Here is an 18,837-nt window from a genome sequence, read left to right as displayed (position 1 = left end):
AAATATTTTGTATCAACCAGTAGGACTTCCTATTTCTTAAATTTGAATTACGAGTGTGGTCGGTTGGTAATTGAAAAAAATGATTCAGCTCATTTTGAACGGAAATTTAATTGGTTTTTATTTTGAGCACACAAAATAAATTATTAAATGAAAATGATTACTGCTACCATGTGTGTGCTTGTTGACAAAATGAATTTTCCGAACGGCAACATTATTTTATTTAATTAGTTCAATCAATTCAAAAACCCTACATTTCTCTTTCACTATTCAACATTATTTTTTTGACGATTAATTGAATTATTTTATTTTTGTTAAAATTGATGCGAATTCATTTAAATTCTTTCGTTGTGTTTTTTTTTGTTCTGTTTTTGTTTCGTCCATCGGCAGATAATCAGTTTAAACCATGTAAATCGAATTAATATTACGCTAATTAGTTTCAAAAAAAGAAATTATTTTGTCGGATTTTTTTTTGTCTCTCTGCGATAATTTTAACAAAAATAAAATAATTTTTCGACTTTCCACCATTTTATGTATAAATTTCGTGTGTTTTTCGTTCTCCTCAACATTATAATACCCTTTTCAGCTCGAATATTTTGACTGTGTGTACAAACTTGATATTTCATTTAATATGGAAAAATATTATGCAGAACATTTAAAACAGATGGAAATCAGCATATGTATAGGAATATGAAATAACACGGGGGCACAACAAATTTCCTCGGGAAGGAAATAAATTAAAACACAAAATGTCGGTTTGGCATTGTATATAAATATAGAATGATGATGACACAATTTTTTTTTTTAAATATTTTTGGTTTTTGGGTGTTTGATCTTTATGTATACGAAGAGAATTATTTACAGATAAAAGATTTTCGATTTCTTTCTTTTTTCTTTCTTTTTTTTTCGTTTAAGGTAAACACACAAACGAACCAAAAAAATGCATTTTTAAAATGGATTTTCTTCCTTTCCAATTCAGTATTTTGATTCAAAATCGATATTTTCTTGGTCAATAAATTTTGTTGTTGCTGCACATTTGAATCAATGCGTTGGATATCGTGTTGAAGATTAGCTTTGACTAATTGTGTTAGAATCATTGTTGTAAAAGATTTTGGACTTTGAATATTTTTAAATTTAGATTGAAGTTTCCAATTTGCTCTGACAGCCGACCACCGGAAACTTGGGTCACCTACGAAGGTCAAGTATTTTTTCCAAACTTTTTTCATTTTATTATGATATCTACACAGTCCACAAATAGTAGAAAAAACGGGACGAAAATATCTTAAGGTTTGTGTAAGTGTAGGTGGGAGAGACTGGACTACTACAAAATTTTCGTTTTTTGATTTGTTGTTCCTGAAGTTGTCCCAGATCATAGTCTGAAAAATATTTTTTTTGTGGGTCTATGGCTCAGTATAATCGGCCACCCCTAATATATAAGAGTCATATCGCCAAGACTTCAGGTGATTGGGGAACAAGCGGTCTCCGATTTTAATGAGTGATAGCTCGTTGGATTCGTCTTTCAATTCTAGGAAACACGTATCTTTCACTTTTTCTTAAAAAAAATTGTTTTCTGTGAAAAGCGCTCAAAAGTGAAGACATGTCAGAGGGTACCGAAAACAGTTTTTCGACAATAACTCAAGAAAAAATTATTTTAAATTGTTGTAATGTTGTACGAATGTCGGCCTTGGAAAGACCTACAGATAGAGTATACGCACTGCTTGGTGCGTGCTTATCCACGAGAGTTATGACTAGAAATATAGTGAATGTTCAAAGAGTCCGCCTTCTCTGCAGCTTCGATGTTCCGCGGAACTGAGTATGGGGTGTTGTAGCTGGCCTCACCCACTATCGTTGCACATATAAGTGAACCCAGTACTTTAGGGCTGCAAGCCTACAGAAGTGTTGGAAAAAAAGTTGGTGCCAAAATGCAGATTTTTTCCTTCTTTCTGAGTGCTCTTCAGCTGGAACAGCATCTGGAACGGTACTACGGCAGTCATTTTTTATCGTCTACTATTCTTTCACCTTATCAATAGAAAAACGCTTCGCTATGCCACGAATATATCAGATCAGATCCAGTGTTAGTAATATCAAGAGAAAAATTATCAAATTTTTCTCGGAGGATTTTAGTCAAATAAAGTGTTAGCGTATAGCAAATGACCTCAGGAGTCCGGAACAGTAATTACTTTTTCAATTGGACCAATATTTGCTACGAGACAGGAGTTTGGAAAAACGATACGATCAAGTGGGAGCAAACGGTTTTCCAAACTCCTGTCACGTAGCAAATATTGGTCAAATTGAAAAACTAATTACTGTTCCGTAGTCCTGAGGTCATTTGCTATATGTTAGCGTATTTATTTGACTAAAATCCTCCGAGAAAAATTTGATAATTTTTCTCTTGATATTACTAACACTGGATCTGATATATTCGCGACATAGCGAAGCGTTTTTCTATTGATAAGGTGAAAGAATAGTAGACAATAAAAAATGATTGCCGTAGTACCGTTCCAGATGCTGTTCCAGCTGTAGAGCACTCAGAAAGAAGGAAAAAATCTGCATTTTGGCACCAACTTTTTTTCCGACACTTCTGTAGGCTTGCAGCCCTAAAGTACTGGGTTCATTTATATGTGCAACGATAGTGGGTGAGGCCAACTACAACACCCCATACTCAGATCCGCGGAACAACGAAGCTGCAGAGAAGGAGTACTCTCCGAACATTCACTATATTTCTAGTCATAACTCTCGTGGATAAGCACGCACCAAGCAGTGCGTATACTCTATCTGTAGATCTTTCCAAGGCCGGCATTCGTACAACATTACAACAATTTAAAATAATTTTTTCTTGAGTTATTGTCGAAAAACTGTTTTCGGTACCCTCTGACATGTGATCACTTTTGAACACTTTTCACAGAAAACAATTTTTTTTTAGAAAAAGTGAAAGATACATGTTTCCTAGAATTGAAAGACGAATCCAACGAGCTATCACTCATTAAAATCGGAGACCGCTTGTTCCCCAATCACCTGAAGTCTTGGCGATATGACTCATAAGATCTACATAAAATGTCTGAAGTCTTTTGAGTCTAGCAAACAGTAATCGGGATCGGTTCGTAAAATTATGGTCGCCATTTCTGGTGTCTACAGAAAAGTCAGACGCAAAAATCGACAACTGAAAATAATTTTCTAGCATAATGGCCATAGTGATGAAGCGGTTGAGAGTAACCCGATCAATAAATAAACGTTCCGGTGCGTGAAAATCACTCACTGTAGAAAACTAATTTGTTTAAAATTTATTATTTCGATTAAATGCTTTCAAATGCAAACAATTACATCAATTATTCACAGCCAATTAATTCGGCGAATCGTTAATACCGAACGAAATAATTTAAACAATTGAATGGCGGATCCTAGAAGTCGGAAAAAACAAAATTCGTTTCGATGTTTGCTTGAAAAATTGCACTGTGCGTTAAATCATCCAGAAATGTTCACACTTATGAGATAATCAGATTCACTTCTGAGAATGTCTTCGACGTAACACTTTATCCAGCGCATGACGTCAAATGTTTCAGCAAAATTTCTTCTTTGAAAATGTTTTTGGACAAATAAATGAAGAAAAAAATTCGCTTCAAGCTCTTACCTCTCATTAAACGTTTCCAATTTTGCGTAATTCTGCAGACTTCCTTCGTCAATCAGGAATTTCATTCGTTCAAAGAACGAAGCGGTTATTGCAGGTGGTTGTTTTCGCAGCAGCACATCAATGGGCTTCGGTGCACTTACACACAATTGGCTGGTACGGCATACATGGTTCAGACAACATTCCGGGTCCTCACAATCGACTAACCCGTCTGTCGATAAATTTTTCGATAAAAATTGAAAATTTCGCAAATTCATTAAGTTCATCAGTGCGCTCAGTGGTTACCTTTGTCATTATCTTTATTATCACCACAATTCTGTTCCAATGCCACGGCACAGTCCGTGCCGTCCCAACCATCATAACATCTACATTCCCACAATCCGTCACCGCTAACACGGCATTGGCCATGATTCGAACATCCCGATGGACAACCTTCCATCGTACAATGTTTTCCATTCCAGCCGGTGACACACAGACATGTACCATTCTTACACTGTCCATGTTCATTGCACCGGGTGTCACATAGTTTTGTGTTGCAATATTCGCCACCCCATCCAACATCACACTGACACGATTCGCCTACACATCGACCATGTTGCCCGCAATCGAGATCGCATAATTCTACGAGAGTAGAAGTTAAAAAATGGAAACGAGGTCGTTGTGAAGGGATTTTTCTTTATTCACCTTTCGAACAATCATCACCGCTCCATTTCGGCTCGCAATTACAAGTTTGGGTATCCAAATCGAATGTACCATGACCGGTACAGTCTGGTAAACATTGTAATGCATCTTGGTCCATTGTAGCGCAGTCTAATCCCTTCCAGCCTTTCTTGCATATGCATGCACCATCGGCACAGAAACCGTGACCAGAACAAGTGGGGTGTGGACAATCAACTGAATGAAAACAATTTTTTTTTTGTAAATTTATTTTTGTTGGGATGAATGTTGCTTAGAGGTCAAGTAAAACATGAAAATGAAACGAAACAATTGAAATATTTCACTGACTGAAGAGAAGATGAATCCGGTGCTAGGCGAAAGATCACCGAAACTAAGGGAACCTTTCACAATTTCTGTGAGATATTTTGAGCCCGTCTGATAAAATTTTCTATGGAAAGTCAGACTGCCACCTATAGGAAAAGTACAGCTGTAGCAGTCACTGTAGAATGTAGATTATCTGGAGACAAAGTTACACAAAACCTGTGAGATTTGCAGCTCTCTTTTTGGCAATGTAGAGAACTCTAAGATTTCTACAATTTGTGAATAACGTCAATATGATTTAGCCTGATATGAACACTCCAAAACTGTGTTGACTCATTAAAAGTGTTTATGTCCTATACACATGAAAACAGGCAACGTATGGCAATATGTTCATCAAATCTACTACTTCTTTTGAGGGTTTCTTTTGAAAAACAGCCTACCGAAATCGGACGCATTTTCTATTGGAATTTTTTTATACGTGCTTAGAAAGAACTTCGACCCTAGAAGCCAAAACCACTTTCAAAAAAATTCTTCGAAGTTTGTGTGGCTGAGCAAAAACCGAAAAATTGCAATTTTCTAACAAAATTTTCTACAGTTACACGAGCCGTACAGGGTCGTGTGGGGTGTCATTAGAAAGGTAATCACATGTACTATTGAGCCGAATAGGGACTTATTGGTTTTAAAATTCATCCACACTAAAATACGTGCAGGTTAAGTTTTCAACCGAAGACTTACACTGTTGTTACAAAAATTTCTCGAGGTACACAAAATGGCCTAAAAGCACATAAAATTACCTTTCAAATGATACCCCACACGACCATGTACATTAGGGCGTATCGAATTTTGAGAATTTTATGATATCGCGGTTGATGGATCCGAAGGTGCCCGGGAAGAAGTCCCCCCGGACGACTTTAACTTTCAAATGGTCATAACTCGGAAAGTTAAGAGTATTTTTGAAAACAATGTTCTAGCAGGATGTAGAGCGTTAAAAACTCTACAAAACTGCCAAAGAAACCGATGGTCCAAAAGGTGTGTCTGTCGAGGTTTTCTAACATCGAAAGTTCGACATTTTGGTTTTTGACTTTTATTTCCTGAGAGATAAATTATTAACTTTAGCTTTTGGCATGAGGTTGTAGAGGAGGTCGAGTACTACCAGTACACTAGGCATTGTCCCGGTCGGCGATCCATCCGAAATCACTTTTTCAACATTAATGAATGAACTTTTTAAGTGTACCCACGTCGCCCACGAAGCCAGTGCAGACACTGTAACCGGTGTTGCTGAGTCGAGGTAACCTTGGCCAGTAAGTGCACATAATATTCCATAACAGTAGCTGAACTCTTTTACAAAATATTTAAGAATTCGGTGTAGCACATTCTCAAAATTCTCAAAATTCGATACGCCCTAATGTACATTTTGTGTACCTCGAGAAATTTCAGTAAGAACAGGGTAAGTCTTCGGTTGAAAACTTCAACTGCACACATTAAATGTGTCACATTTCAGTGTCGATGAATTTTAAACCCGGTAAGACCCTATTTGGCTCATGACATTACCTTTCTAATCACACCCCACACGACCCTGTACGGCTCGTGTAACTGTAGAAAATTGCAATTTTTCGGTTTTTGCTCACCTTCTAGGGTCGAAGTCCTTTCTAGGCACATATAAAAAAGTCCACTGGAAAATGCGTCCGATTTCGGTAGGCTGTTTTTCAAAAGAATCCCTCTTTGTTTAAAGATTCACTTAGTGTATGAAATGAAATCTACTACTTCTTCAGTTTTATTGAACGTTTTCAGAGAACTATGTCAGAGCTCATCACTTATTTCGGTCATTGTTGTGGCTAAAAAATGACTAGCTAGAACTCTACAAAGTAACTTCACTGCACTTCGTTACTCAGCAATTCTATCTTTTCAATTTAACTGCCAAATGAAATGTTAATCTGCATTTCAGTTTGATTCAAATACACCAGAGCATACCCTAAGTCACCTCTAAAAGTATATCGTGGGAGTTTTATGCACGAGCATAGCAAAATCATAATCCGACGATGGAATAATATCCGGGAGAAATGTGAGAAAATTTTAATTTCGCATCGCGCCCAATTTGATTAAATTAGAACCATTTTACGACATTAATTATGTTTTTAGTAGAATAAAATAATTTTTATTAATGTACATATTACGTGCATGGTCGGGTAGCTCGTGTACAGAGATAGAGAGGAATGAAGTTTGGAGCGGAGCCGAGTATTTGGTTAAAAAGTGTGGGTGGCAAAAAATTTATATTTTCTAATTTCCAGGAAACTCTACAGCCACACAAATGCATAATTTATAAAAATTATTGTTTTTTATTCACTGTTTACTAAAAAAGCATATCGTATACGCATACAAAAAAAAAACGATAAAGCGACAAACGCTAATGTCGGTTACACCATGAATATTTTAAATATTTTCTAATCAAATATTTACATTGGAAGGAACAGTAAAAAAATAAATTCATGATATGGAAAACGCGCTGAAATAAAATTGTTTGGCAAAAATAAAGTAAAAAGGAAATTTAAAATGTTTTCATCGAAAAATTATGAATTTACCTTCTTCACAGAATTTTCCCTTATATCCCCGTACACATTGACATTTTCCACTAACGCAGTGACCGTGACCGTTGCAGTCTGGTACTTCACATTCGTCATGTCGTAATGAGCACTCTTTCCCCTTCCAGCCGGGATTGCATTGACATTCACCATTTATGTACTCGCCGTGTTGCGAACAGAGAACAGGACAAACACCTAAACGTAATTATGTTTTTTTTTAAATGATGCGTTATGTTTATGATGTCCGTTTAGGGATGAGCTTTCTGTTTTTTCCGTTTCTCCGCACTTCGTTCAATTTAAGAGATGAAAATTGTGGGGTGGTCGTTATTTTGCGACAATCAGGGCCGATTATTGGTAGATTTATTCACCGAATTTGCTGAATTTTATCGAATATTTAACGAAATTTACCAAATCTTACCGAAATTTACAGAATTTATGGTTCGGTAAATCATGGTAAATTTTCGGTAAATTCGGTAAATAAATTTACCAATAATAGGCCCTGCCGACAATCCAACTTACATCAACTTATAATGAAAAAAACCAAGCCTTTCCAATCATGGTAAATTTTCGGTAAATTCGGTAAATAAATTTACCAATAATAGGCCCTCCCGACAATCCAACTTACATCAACTTATAATGAAAAAAACCAAGCCTTTCCAATCATGGTAAATTTTCGGTAAATTCGGTAAATAAATTTACCAATAATAGGCCCTGCCGACAATCCAACTTACATCAACTTATAATGAAAAAAACCAAGCCTTTCCAATCATGGTAAATTTTCGGTAAATTCGGTAAATAAATTTACCAATAATAGGCCCTGCCGACAATCCAACTTACATCAACTTATGATGAAAAAAACCAAGCCTTTCCAATCATGGTAAATTTTCGGTAAATTCGGTAAATAAATTTACCAATAATAGGCCCTGCCGACAATCCAACTTACATCAACTTATAATGAAAAAAACCAAGCCTTTCCAATCATGGTAAATTTTCGGTAAATTCGGTAAATAAATTTACCAATAATAGGCCCTGCCGACAATCCAACTTACATCAACTTATAATGAAAAAACCAAGCCTTTCCAAAACAAAACAACGTTTCAATCGAAAACACTTACTTTCACTGCAATCATCTCCACCGAATCCCGGATTGCACTGACAATGTCCCAACAAACATTGACCGTTACCCGAACAACCGTTCGGACAATTTTGTGTCATATCAGCAGCAACAGATGCATAAAAAGTGACCTCTTGTTCATCACCATCATCGTTGTACAATGAAACAAACCAATGTCCTGGTTCCATGTATCTGGTCACTTCTCGACTAACCGATGGTTGCTGTAACGAAGGTCGTGTTACAAAAATCAAAGTTGCTTGTACATGAGGGACAAATGCTGTCCTTGCTTATATCGTCGCATTTTCTTTTCGTTTTTCCTCCGAAACAAAAAACACTTACATGTGTCGATGATCTGGTCGGTCTCGCATTGAAACCACTTAAAACCTCTTTGAAATGGTACTGGGTATGGGTGGGCAGTGCATTTCGTCTGGCATACACACCAATCGATGCTCCCCTCGGGATATTATAGTCAAATTTCACATAAGCTGGTTCCGATTGATAAAACTGTATGTTCCAGTAACTGTAGGGTGGTATTTGCTTTGACAGTTTCTTTTGACCCAATGCGATTTGCTGAAATGTTGTTCCATCTGGTGGAAAACTACGTGCTGGGAATGTTCGAGCTCCTGTTTAACGTGTACACATTTTTGAATAAAATATATATTTTAGCTTTTCGGATAAATAATCGAATTTTACTTCATCAATTAAGTTTATTTCGTGTCTAATGCTATATGTATGCATATATATGGGATATATACATAAGTATATGGTATACAATGGTACAGTTTTGTGTGTCAGAGAGTGGTACCTCGGTATACATTTTTGGGTTGAGTGTGATATATATACATAAATATGGTGAGATGTGAGGTGGGAGAGAATGCATGGATTATATACATAACAATCACATTGTAAATGGTGTAGTGGAGACGAAATGAAAATGTTTAATGGGGTGAACGAAAGCAGAAATTACTTATTTATACAAAGCGCAAAGGGTGAAAAGTTTTTTTTCTTCTTTATTATTATTCCCGTTTAATGGGGATAATATAAAGGTATTAAGAGGATATATTTTTAAGGATCGCTAAGAATCTACTTTACATTTGTACGTACATACAACACAAGTATTAAGTTGTATGTTGTGTCGCCTTCTATCTAGATGTATATACTTATATACTATGGCATACTATGGCCCCGGTAATAATGTAAAAGGTGGAATATAAGTTTGTTCTGTTAATTTCAAAGTCAGTTGATTGGGAAAATTGTGCAAAAGTGAGTCCAAATGGTAAAGGTATTCCGTTTCGACGATTGCCGGAGTCGGAAGAAGGAAAAATGTATTTAAATAAAATCGAAAACTTTTTGCCCAAACAAGAGAAAGTCTATTTGTGTGGAAATAAATGATAAGAAATGAATGCGAAATGGGGAAAAAAGACTATTAATTTCGACGAAGCCGGGAGAGAGACAGGAACGAGTGTGTATAATATAGACGAGGTTGTAAATGAATAAAGTTTGATGAATGCAGTTTCATTATTATATTGGAATGGAAACGGCGCACACAGAGAGTAGAAGCACAGGAAAAAAAAAGTTTCGCTTTTGCCATTTCAATGGTGTTGTGGCACTCTGGGGGATTCAGCATCAGATCATCGTGTGCTCTTTCGCTTCTAGCCAATTAATTGAAGAAGTTTTTGATCAATAAAATAAAATTATGTTATTTATCACGTAATCATGACTGAGGGTTGGTTGATTCTATACCCCGAATTGCTGTGCCGCGCAGATATTATGTAGCGGCATCGTCTTTTAATGATTGTTTCTGATTATCAATATTTTCCGTTTCCCTGATATAATTAACAGATTTTGTTCAACTTATACTTCTTCTTATCTTATGGCCGAGATTGCGGTAATGCGCTATCCCGTTCGAATGGATATGGCGCGGAGGGAGTATCGTTTCATGTTTGGAAAACTCTTTGCTAAGTATTGGCAATAAAATCAAAGTGCAGATTAGATTTTATGAATTTATTTTCCACTACAAATTTTCACGTAAAGAACACAAATAACAGGGAACGTGAAAGACAATTCAGTAGAAGAGGGAGGGAGTGACGTAGGTAGCATAGAACTCGTCAGATAGTTCAGAATACACATAACATTATCTGAAAGCAGAGAAGATTTTATGAAAAAAAAAATCAAAAATTTTCCTAAATTTTCCTTTTTTTCCCAAATTTTCCTAAAAAATTTTCCAATTTTATAGTGAGACTTGAGTCCAAGGCTGACATCTGGTAGCTTTGGAACAAAGTCCTTTGTATGGAATGAAAAATTCTGGAAGCTATATCTCGGGCCAGGAGGCTTGGACTCATACAATTTTTTGTCTGTATTTGCCTAGCACTAGTAGCTATCGATTGAGTATAGTGAGACATGAGTCCAAGGCTGACATCTGGTAGCTCTGGAACAAAATCCTTTGCATGGGATGAAAAATTCTAGAAGCTATATCTGGGGCCAGGAGTCTTGGACTCATTCAATTTTTTGGCAGTATTTGCCTAGCACTAGTAGCTATCGATTGAGTATAGTGAGACATGAGTCCAAGGCTGACATCTGGTAGGTCTGGAACAAAATCCTTTGTATGGGATGAAAAATTCTAGAAGCTATATCTCGGGCCAGGAGGCTTGGACTCATATAATTTTTTGTCAGCATTTACCTAGTGCTAGTAGCTATCGATTGAGCATAGTGAGACATGGGTCCAGGGCTGACTTCTGGTAGCTCTGGAACAAAGTCCTTTGTATGGAATAAAAAATTCTAGAAGCTATATCTCGGGCCAGTAGTCTTGGACCCATGAGGTATTTTGGATTTTGAAGTCTAAATTTACAAGCTTTCAAAATATTATAAGAAGACGTCGATCCGAGACTTCCTTCTCATCCAAAACCAATAAAAGTAATTGGTACAATCAATGAGCCCAGATAAATACTATTCCACAATTACCGTACTTCATGTAAGAACGATTTAGCTCACATGAATTGTCACGAGCTGATGTGTGAGAGGGCCCGTGTTCGATCCCAGAGATGTGCGGTTTTTTATTTCAGAAATTCAACTCTCTCTAGAGAGAGCTTAGAATGCGTTCACTTTTCATGTGCTGGTTTCTCTCATGTGCTGGCGTACCAGTAATATTTAAACATAGAATTTCCTTCCAAACAAAAACAGACATTTCGTTACCAAATCTGCATAGAATGGTGGTAGGAAGGGGAATAGAATAACAATTTTCACTTTGAATTGTTTAGTGAATGCTGCGGTATTTATAGCGTATTACAGTCAGATTAGTGCCCGTTGTAACAATAGCTAATGGACTCAAAATTAAAAATCAACAGAGAAAAAATGTTTCCATGACTTCCGGATTTCATAATAAAAATAACAATTTCCCTCAAACACGCAACAACAGTTAGACGATGGAGAGGAGACGACGAAAAAAAATAATCAAACTTCATCGCATAAATACAGTCTCTGGTACACCGGTTTTAGTATCTCACAAAACATTCTTAAAATCTTTTAGCACATAACAAGAAAAAATTCCAACGAAGGTATAAATACACATTTTGCCAGTAAACGAAAGAGGGAAGAAAAAAAAAATTTAAATTTCCCTAATCCCATCTTAGCTCACTTATACAGCCTTCATGAAACACATAGAGAAAACTTTACCATTTTCCGTACATAATTCAGTAGGAATTCTTAAACTTTTCCTGTTAACTGGGTGCAATTTTAATGCTTTTTATGTTCTTCTCAATGTTATATAAAACGAAGGAAATTATAATTTATGGGCTCATTTGGTGTGCAGAGAATCCTCCTTTCTCATTACTAATGCCGTGCCAAAAAAAAATAAGAAGAAGAAGAAGAAGCAGAAAGAAAAACCATCCACGAAGAGGCTAGAAACGAAAAGCTACTTTCTCGTTGAGAACATAGCAAAAATTCAAACCGTTTCGTGTGACTATTTAATGGGCATACGAAAAGGCAGACATGTACACGTGCTTTGTATACGTTCCCAAGGATTGAGCTTGGATGGTTGGTTTTTATGATTATAAAAGAGAAAAAAGAATCATGTTCACGCGTACAAGTCATTCACATAACGAATCGCCATGACCGATACATATATTACACGTACAGTTAATGTAGTTCGGGAACGGAATTTCTTGCAAAAAACCGATCGAAATGGAACCGGAAAATAATCGAGCCTAAATTATGATTACCAATATCCATCACTGAAATGTCGGATGTACGTGAATTGGTAACGATGGACTGAAGTCCTGAATTATTTACTCGAATCCTTCCGAATATGTAACGGAGTAGTGGACACGACATTGTCTGATTCATCGGTTACAAGAAGAAATTTACTTTAATCGTAGGTACGGCAAGCCTCAAGGGTGGCCACAAGAATCATTTCCGGTTTAAAAATTGTTAATTGTAGTTTTCATGATCGATTATGCTTAAAATGAATGCGGTTAGTTGGCTGGAAACGTGCTATGGTTAAAGAATGTTTTAGTCGCCCGGCATATTTGTTAATATTTTGTTGGTTATTCAAGCACAAGCCAAATAAGCGTCTCAATCTCTCACCTTCTAAAATTAGAATTGTCGGAATGTCTCTACTTTCTAAACAAGATCGTTCTTCTTCTGTTACCGTCTCATCAGTTGTGGTCGATGAGAATGCATCACTTGTCGTGCTCGCTTCCGTATCAGACACATCAGATGTGTCACTTAAAGTGGTAGTAGTTGATTCCTCAACCCCATGAACCTCCTCGTCTACACCGCTAAAATTGCGACAAAATTGGTCGCAATTGCACAGGCATGGTGGCACTGGTGGTGGTTCCATTGGACATGCATGAGATGTGTCCAAAATCGGCGCGTATTTTTTGGGCAAAATTTCTTCGGAATCAGTACCTGATTGAAGAGTCTTTGGTTGATAATCTGGACCAGCAGGAACAGACACATGTAGTGTATAAACTGCGTGATTTTCAGTGCCTGATCCGTTGTCCGTTGCAATAGATACATTTACTAAAATGCGTTTTGTGGATGGTGCTTCATGCGGCAAATCATTTCTATTGATGCTGTTAATGTCATGCACTTCATAGCGTATACGGTCTGGATTGTGAGTATCGATGAACGGAAATTGGTCGACATCATTAGCGTTAGAGTCAAATTTTTGTTTTTTGTTCGAGTCTAATGTGTGAATCTCTATCTCTTCATCGGCATTCTGGTACATCGTATCGGCACCGATCGGTCTGTCCAGTCCAACAAAGTTTATATCCCCATGACCGTACGATACGAGCGCCGGAGAATCATTTTGTAATATAGCATCGTCTTCAGATGCATCAACCACTTCCGTAGCACTTCCATCGTACTCTGATCCAGCCAACTCAACGGCAAAGTCAGTTGTTAATTCCAAATTCGCATCCTCAACATTAGTATCACTCAAACGAAGCTCATTGTTAGTGGCATGTGTTACAATATCAAAGGACACCCCATTCTCATTGCCCACCAGAAGCATGCTGTCAATGTCTTCGGTCGTGTTAGTCATTAGAAATTCTTCCACACCACTACTACCATTGATACGATTAACAAAACCACCGTCACTACTTTCACCTTCATCAATTTTCCCATCATTATCGAATTCCACAAAATTGCTGTTTGATTCAAGAGGTGATAATGTAAAAGGAGACGAAGACGAAATAGAAGAAGATAAATTGGGTACATTGCTATCAAATGGTGTAGAACTAGCATGCAAACTAAAATCAATGGAATTAGTTGGGGTGGACGAAGTGGTGACAAAAGAAGACGACGACGATGAGGCGGAGGTGGTGGTGGATGTTTGAAAAGAATCGGATTTGTCATTGCCGGGGTGGTGGACGTTTAAATCGATTATGTGACGACGATATCGTTTCAACCTAGTTAAACGGGTAGATGTCAATGTTCGTTTACCTCCAGTGGATTGACTGGTCGTTGACAGTGTCGACGAGGACGATGGCGATGATTGGGAAGCGGACGTTGATGATGTTGCAGCTGGTTTCGGTCGTATTGATGCTGATTTATCCGTTTCGGCTATGGTACTTTTAGCGGCTGATATTTCAGAGCCTTCATCGACTAGAACATTGCATGGGTTTGATTCGTATGAAAATCGGAGGACGTTGGAGCCTGGAAATTGTGAAAAGAAAATTCGTTAGATTTCATTGATACGAAGTTATTCAGTGTCTTATTCTTCTGATAATTGTCAGTCGGAAAGGGAATAGTAGATTGATATGCCAGGGTAGTAATTTGATATCTCGTATCCAGACTAAAGGCTTCAGCACGAGGTACTTTTACTCATCGTGATACGAAATGCTAGTTTACTCTACGAACGAGGGTAAAGGATTTACTTTAGTGAGGAAAATTCCACATTACCTCCCTACCAAGCCAAATATTACTTACCACCTGACGGTCAAGTCCTACTTTTGGAATTTTTTCTGGAAATTTTTTAAAAAATTTCCAAAAAATTTCCAAAAAATTTCCACAAACTGCTAACATTTAAAAACCGAATCTTTCCAAAATTTCGAACGGTTTTGGCAACTCGTGAACTCAGCCTTGCGTTTTAGCTGACTCTCACTTATTTTGTTTTATTCTTGACACTATACGTCAACAATCAAACAAAATCATTGAGAGCCGGCTAAAACACAAGGCTGAGCTCAAAAGTTTCCAAAACCGTTCGAAATGATCGAAAAATTCGGTTTTTGAATGTTCGCAGTTTTTGGAATTTTTTGGCAATTTTTTTTTGGAAATTTTGGTAAAAATTTCCAAAAAAAAATCCAAAAATAGGCCCTGACCTGACACATGCGAAAGTTGACCATTAAATAGCAATTTGCCGCCCCTGAAAATGATCCATTACTTGTGGACTATTTTTGGTTAATTTATTTCATTTTAATTTGACAATATCAACTTTAGTAAGAGACCGGCAGTAAATCAGAATACGTTGGGTGCTGGTACAGAGTTCATTACTTCGGACTTTGTGACACTCGTAAAGTTACTCGGGTGTTTTTGAGCAACTTTTTCAGCAATTGTTTTTCAATAAGTGTAGTTGTATACCTCGTCTTCGGCTCGGATACACAAATTTTACACTTAAATTACTACAGGCCTCTCACTTGTCCGAAATGTCTGAAATGTCCGAAATGTCCGAAATGTCCGGAATTTTACATATTTGTCCGAAATTGTCCGAAATGTCCGAAATTTTCTTCAAGATCTGACCGGATTTAAATATTGAAACTTATGAAAGACTCTACAGACTCTAAAAGACTCGCTTCATACATTTTTCAATTATAATTTCCGTGTACCAATTCTTTGTCTTAAAATTTATATCAACATAGATGAGGGAGTAAATTAATTTTACGTACATATGTACATATGTACAACCCTTTGAATTATTTGAATTAAGATTCGTCCATCAGTCAACAACAGTCATTCGCTAATTAAATAAGTGTTTTACTAAAAACGATTTTAATTTGATTAAATCGTTACTGAATTTGTTAAGGGCAGATTCCGCCAATAACGGTCTGTTGCGTTACAATTTTTAAGACTGAAAACTCTAGTTTCAAGAAAAAATCGTAGTTTCAGGCATTAGACTGATCCTTCCTCTATTGCCTCAAAGTGTTAAAAATTTGATCTGAGGTAACTGGTCATACAAAACTATTGCAATTGGCGGAGGTCTGCATTGCCAACAACGGATTTGTTCCATAGTTTTTCACGCTCTATCGTCTCCAGCAAGTTTTTTTTTTCGTTCACCATAGAAACTCAGGCGTCGCTGATGGACGATTTTACAGATTTTAAAATTTACCATCAGCGAACCGGCGAGCCGCCCTTAACTTAAACTACTTTCATTTCACTCGTCACAATCCGAGCCTACACATAGATATTTTAATAATCGATGAGATAGACACGCTCTCCTGGTTTCTTCAGGATAACTTTAACTTCTGAAGACAGTCAAATTCAAAAAACTCTGCATCCCATATTGACAAATTTTTAAAGATTTTGTATTCAGTAAGGGAATTATCGATATTGTCGAATTTTTTAAGTTACTTGGAACTAAATAGAAAATTTTCCTGTCTGTGGCGTATCAAGCTTCGAAAAGTAAAAATACGACTGATGTTTTGAAGGTCGACGTATTAGGCATCCAGCACAAATTTGAAGTGCGAACAATAGTACATTACTAAACCAGTGTATAGTATGGCGTTTTACTTTACGAGCGAGGGAAAGGGTTTTCACTAGTGAGAGAAAGGCTACATTCCCTCACTAGTAAAGTAATAAATATTATGCACGTATGACAAAGCGGTCGAGGCTTGCCGAGACGGCTTGTCATACGTGCATATTCTTTTTTATCGCCTAAGCGAAAACGAGACAACAAGATATGCGAATGATACTTTGACAATTTACAGAAGTATAATGTTTGTTTATATATCCTAGGTGAATAATTTTTTCGAGGAATCACACCGCGTATGCGATAAAATACATTTCTAAGCATTAGTACAAAATTTTTGGAATTGAAGTCGTCTGCGGTAAAAAAGTATGTTGCCTGGAAGTTCAACTAGTTTTATTTGAAGAAAGCCGTTCTAAAACTTTTTCTTTCTTTTTTAAATATTTTCAGCCAGGTTTCAGTTAACCCTCAAATTTAACAATACTTTTAGTAAAACATTTTTCAAGTCCTATATACCAGTTAATGATCAATTCATGTCGCGTCAAAATATACTCCAAAAAAATTTTTGAGTTTAGAATTTGTCACCAAATTCTGCTGATATAAAACGTTGAAATTTGGTGAGGGAATGATTTTAAATATCTCACAGATGTTCTGCTGAGGATGATTGTGATGTTCTAGCAATCGAAATATATACAGAGTTTTGTGAGATAGAATAAATGTCTTTTGTTTTATTTCACTTAACAAAGTGAGTTCAAAAAACAGTGGAAAAAACAGAAAGAAAGAAGAGTTTGCACATATGTTTAAACGTGAACAAATGAAAGTTTTTTCAAACCTTCATAAGCCACACATATGCGACTATGGTTGATTCTTCTATAGATACGAAGTGCAATGTATCTACATTTGTTGAATTTTCAACCACCAGATGACTAAGTCATCATTTATATGTGTGGCTTATGAAGGTTTGAAAAAACTTTCATTTGTTCACGTTTAAACATATGTGCAAACTCTTCTTGGTTTCGCCCAAGTGTGGGGGCTTTTGGTAAAGAAACCACCGGACTGGCCACGAGTTAGAAAAGTTTGATGATGAGTTGAAACTTCATTTCAACTATGATTCACTAAACTTTTTCGTGTGCAAATCGGTATAGTGTTCTTAGAGCACTGTATCGAGTACCACTGTCGCCATGGCCGGATGAGAAATGGTATTTTTGAACTGCATATTAATGCAAAACGTCGAAAGACGTATTTAAATTTTCTCTCAGATCGAAACAGTGGTCGAATGTCTTATGTCAGAAAGAAACGATATCTCACAGACTATTCCTATTGCGATTCTTTAGTGAAAACTAGAAAATATTTGTCCGAAATTTTTTCTGGAAATGTCCGAAATTATATACAAATTGTCCGAAATGTCCGAAATGTCCGAATTTCGGACAGGGCAAAATTTAGTGGGAGGCCTGAATTACTTTTACCGAAGCTTATTGCTCAAAGCCAAACGAGTGAGTTTGCTTTTATCACTAAATTGTTATCTCATGCAAGGAATTATATTCGCAGCATCCAATGTAACCTACTACTACGTCGAGCCTTTTCTGTCTATCTACCGTAATGTAAACGATGGAATTACTGTTAAATATAACACAAGCTGTTCGAGTGCACATAAAGTGAATGCGAATTCATTTGCACCTCATAAATGTAACGGCGGCGGGAAATCATTTTTTTTTGCATATCAGTCGATAAAGACTGAAATCATTTCCATGAAAATAAATGCGGAAAATGTACTTTCTGTGTGTGTTTGTCATGTTTCAGACGAAATGCCGTTCCGACAGAAAATTTATTACAAATCTGTAAGAGTGTGAAATCCGTAAATAACAAGCGAACAAAGCCAACAACAAAATTTCCATATTCCTAATGACCGTTTCGTGTCGAAGAAACATAACTCTGCTAAACAACAAACAAATACACAAAATAAAAATAATAAATTTTCGCCTAACCAATTTTATTATATCTGAGGCGGGAGTTAAAATGAAGAGAGAGCCGAAAAAAAAGTAAAGAAAATAAAATAGAAAAACACTTTTTATATGCTGTGTGTGTCTGCTGTTACATTTCCACCACACCGAATCATTACGTAGCACCAATAAACTATAACTTTTTATAGACGCAAAAGGAGAACAGGCACAAAAAAAAACGAAATCTTCCACCCCATCGTGCTTATTATTCAAAAACATTATTATCGACTTTCAAGTAACAATGCCTGTAGGAGTAGGTATACACTCCGATGGAATATTATTTTAAACAATATTCAACTACCCGGTAATGTAGTCTAATGTGCAACACACCGAAATAGGTTTCATTCTTTGGGGCTAGGATA

The 18,837-nt window shown here is 36.6% G+C and overlaps 1 protein-coding gene and 1 long non-coding RNA gene across 8 annotated transcripts in view; one reads left to right on the top strand and one right to left on the bottom strand.

The window, feature by feature from the left end:
- Positions 1-18,837, bottom strand: part of LOC119082722 (teneurin-m) — a 536,832-nt gene that overhangs the window by 14,833 nt on the left and 503,162 nt on the right. For 5 of the 7 annotated variants that reach the window (XM_037192307.1, XM_037192305.1, XM_037192306.1 and 2 more), the window contains 7 exons: positions 14,237-14,449; positions 8,633-8,916; positions 8,295-8,514; positions 7,180-7,374; positions 4,307-4,516; positions 3,908-4,243; positions 3,626-3,833 (listed from right to left, as the gene is read on the bottom strand). In XM_037192307.1, coding sequence (XP_037048202.1) covers positions 3,626-3,833; positions 3,908-4,243; positions 4,307-4,516; positions 7,180-7,374; positions 8,295-8,514; positions 8,633-8,916; positions 14,237-14,449 — 1,666 coding nt within the window. The other 2 variants (XM_037192303.1, XM_037192304.1) reach the window with 1 other exon arrangement.
- Positions 1,606-17,417, top strand: LOC119082733. The gene is made up of 3 exons (XR_005088701.1): positions 1,606-1,616; positions 6,038-6,047; positions 17,263-17,417. It is a non-coding gene; the product is annotated as an uncharacterized LOC119082733 (long non-coding RNA).

The sequence above is a fragment of the Bradysia coprophila genome, unplaced genomic scaffold (genome assembly GCF_014529535.1).
Source record: "Bradysia coprophila strain Holo2 unplaced genomic scaffold, BU_Bcop_v1 contig_476, whole genome shotgun sequence".
Taxonomy (NCBI): Eukaryota; Metazoa; Arthropoda; class Insecta; order Diptera; family Sciaridae; genus Bradysia; species Bradysia coprophila.
This window is presented reverse-complemented; position numbering and strand designations above follow the sequence as displayed.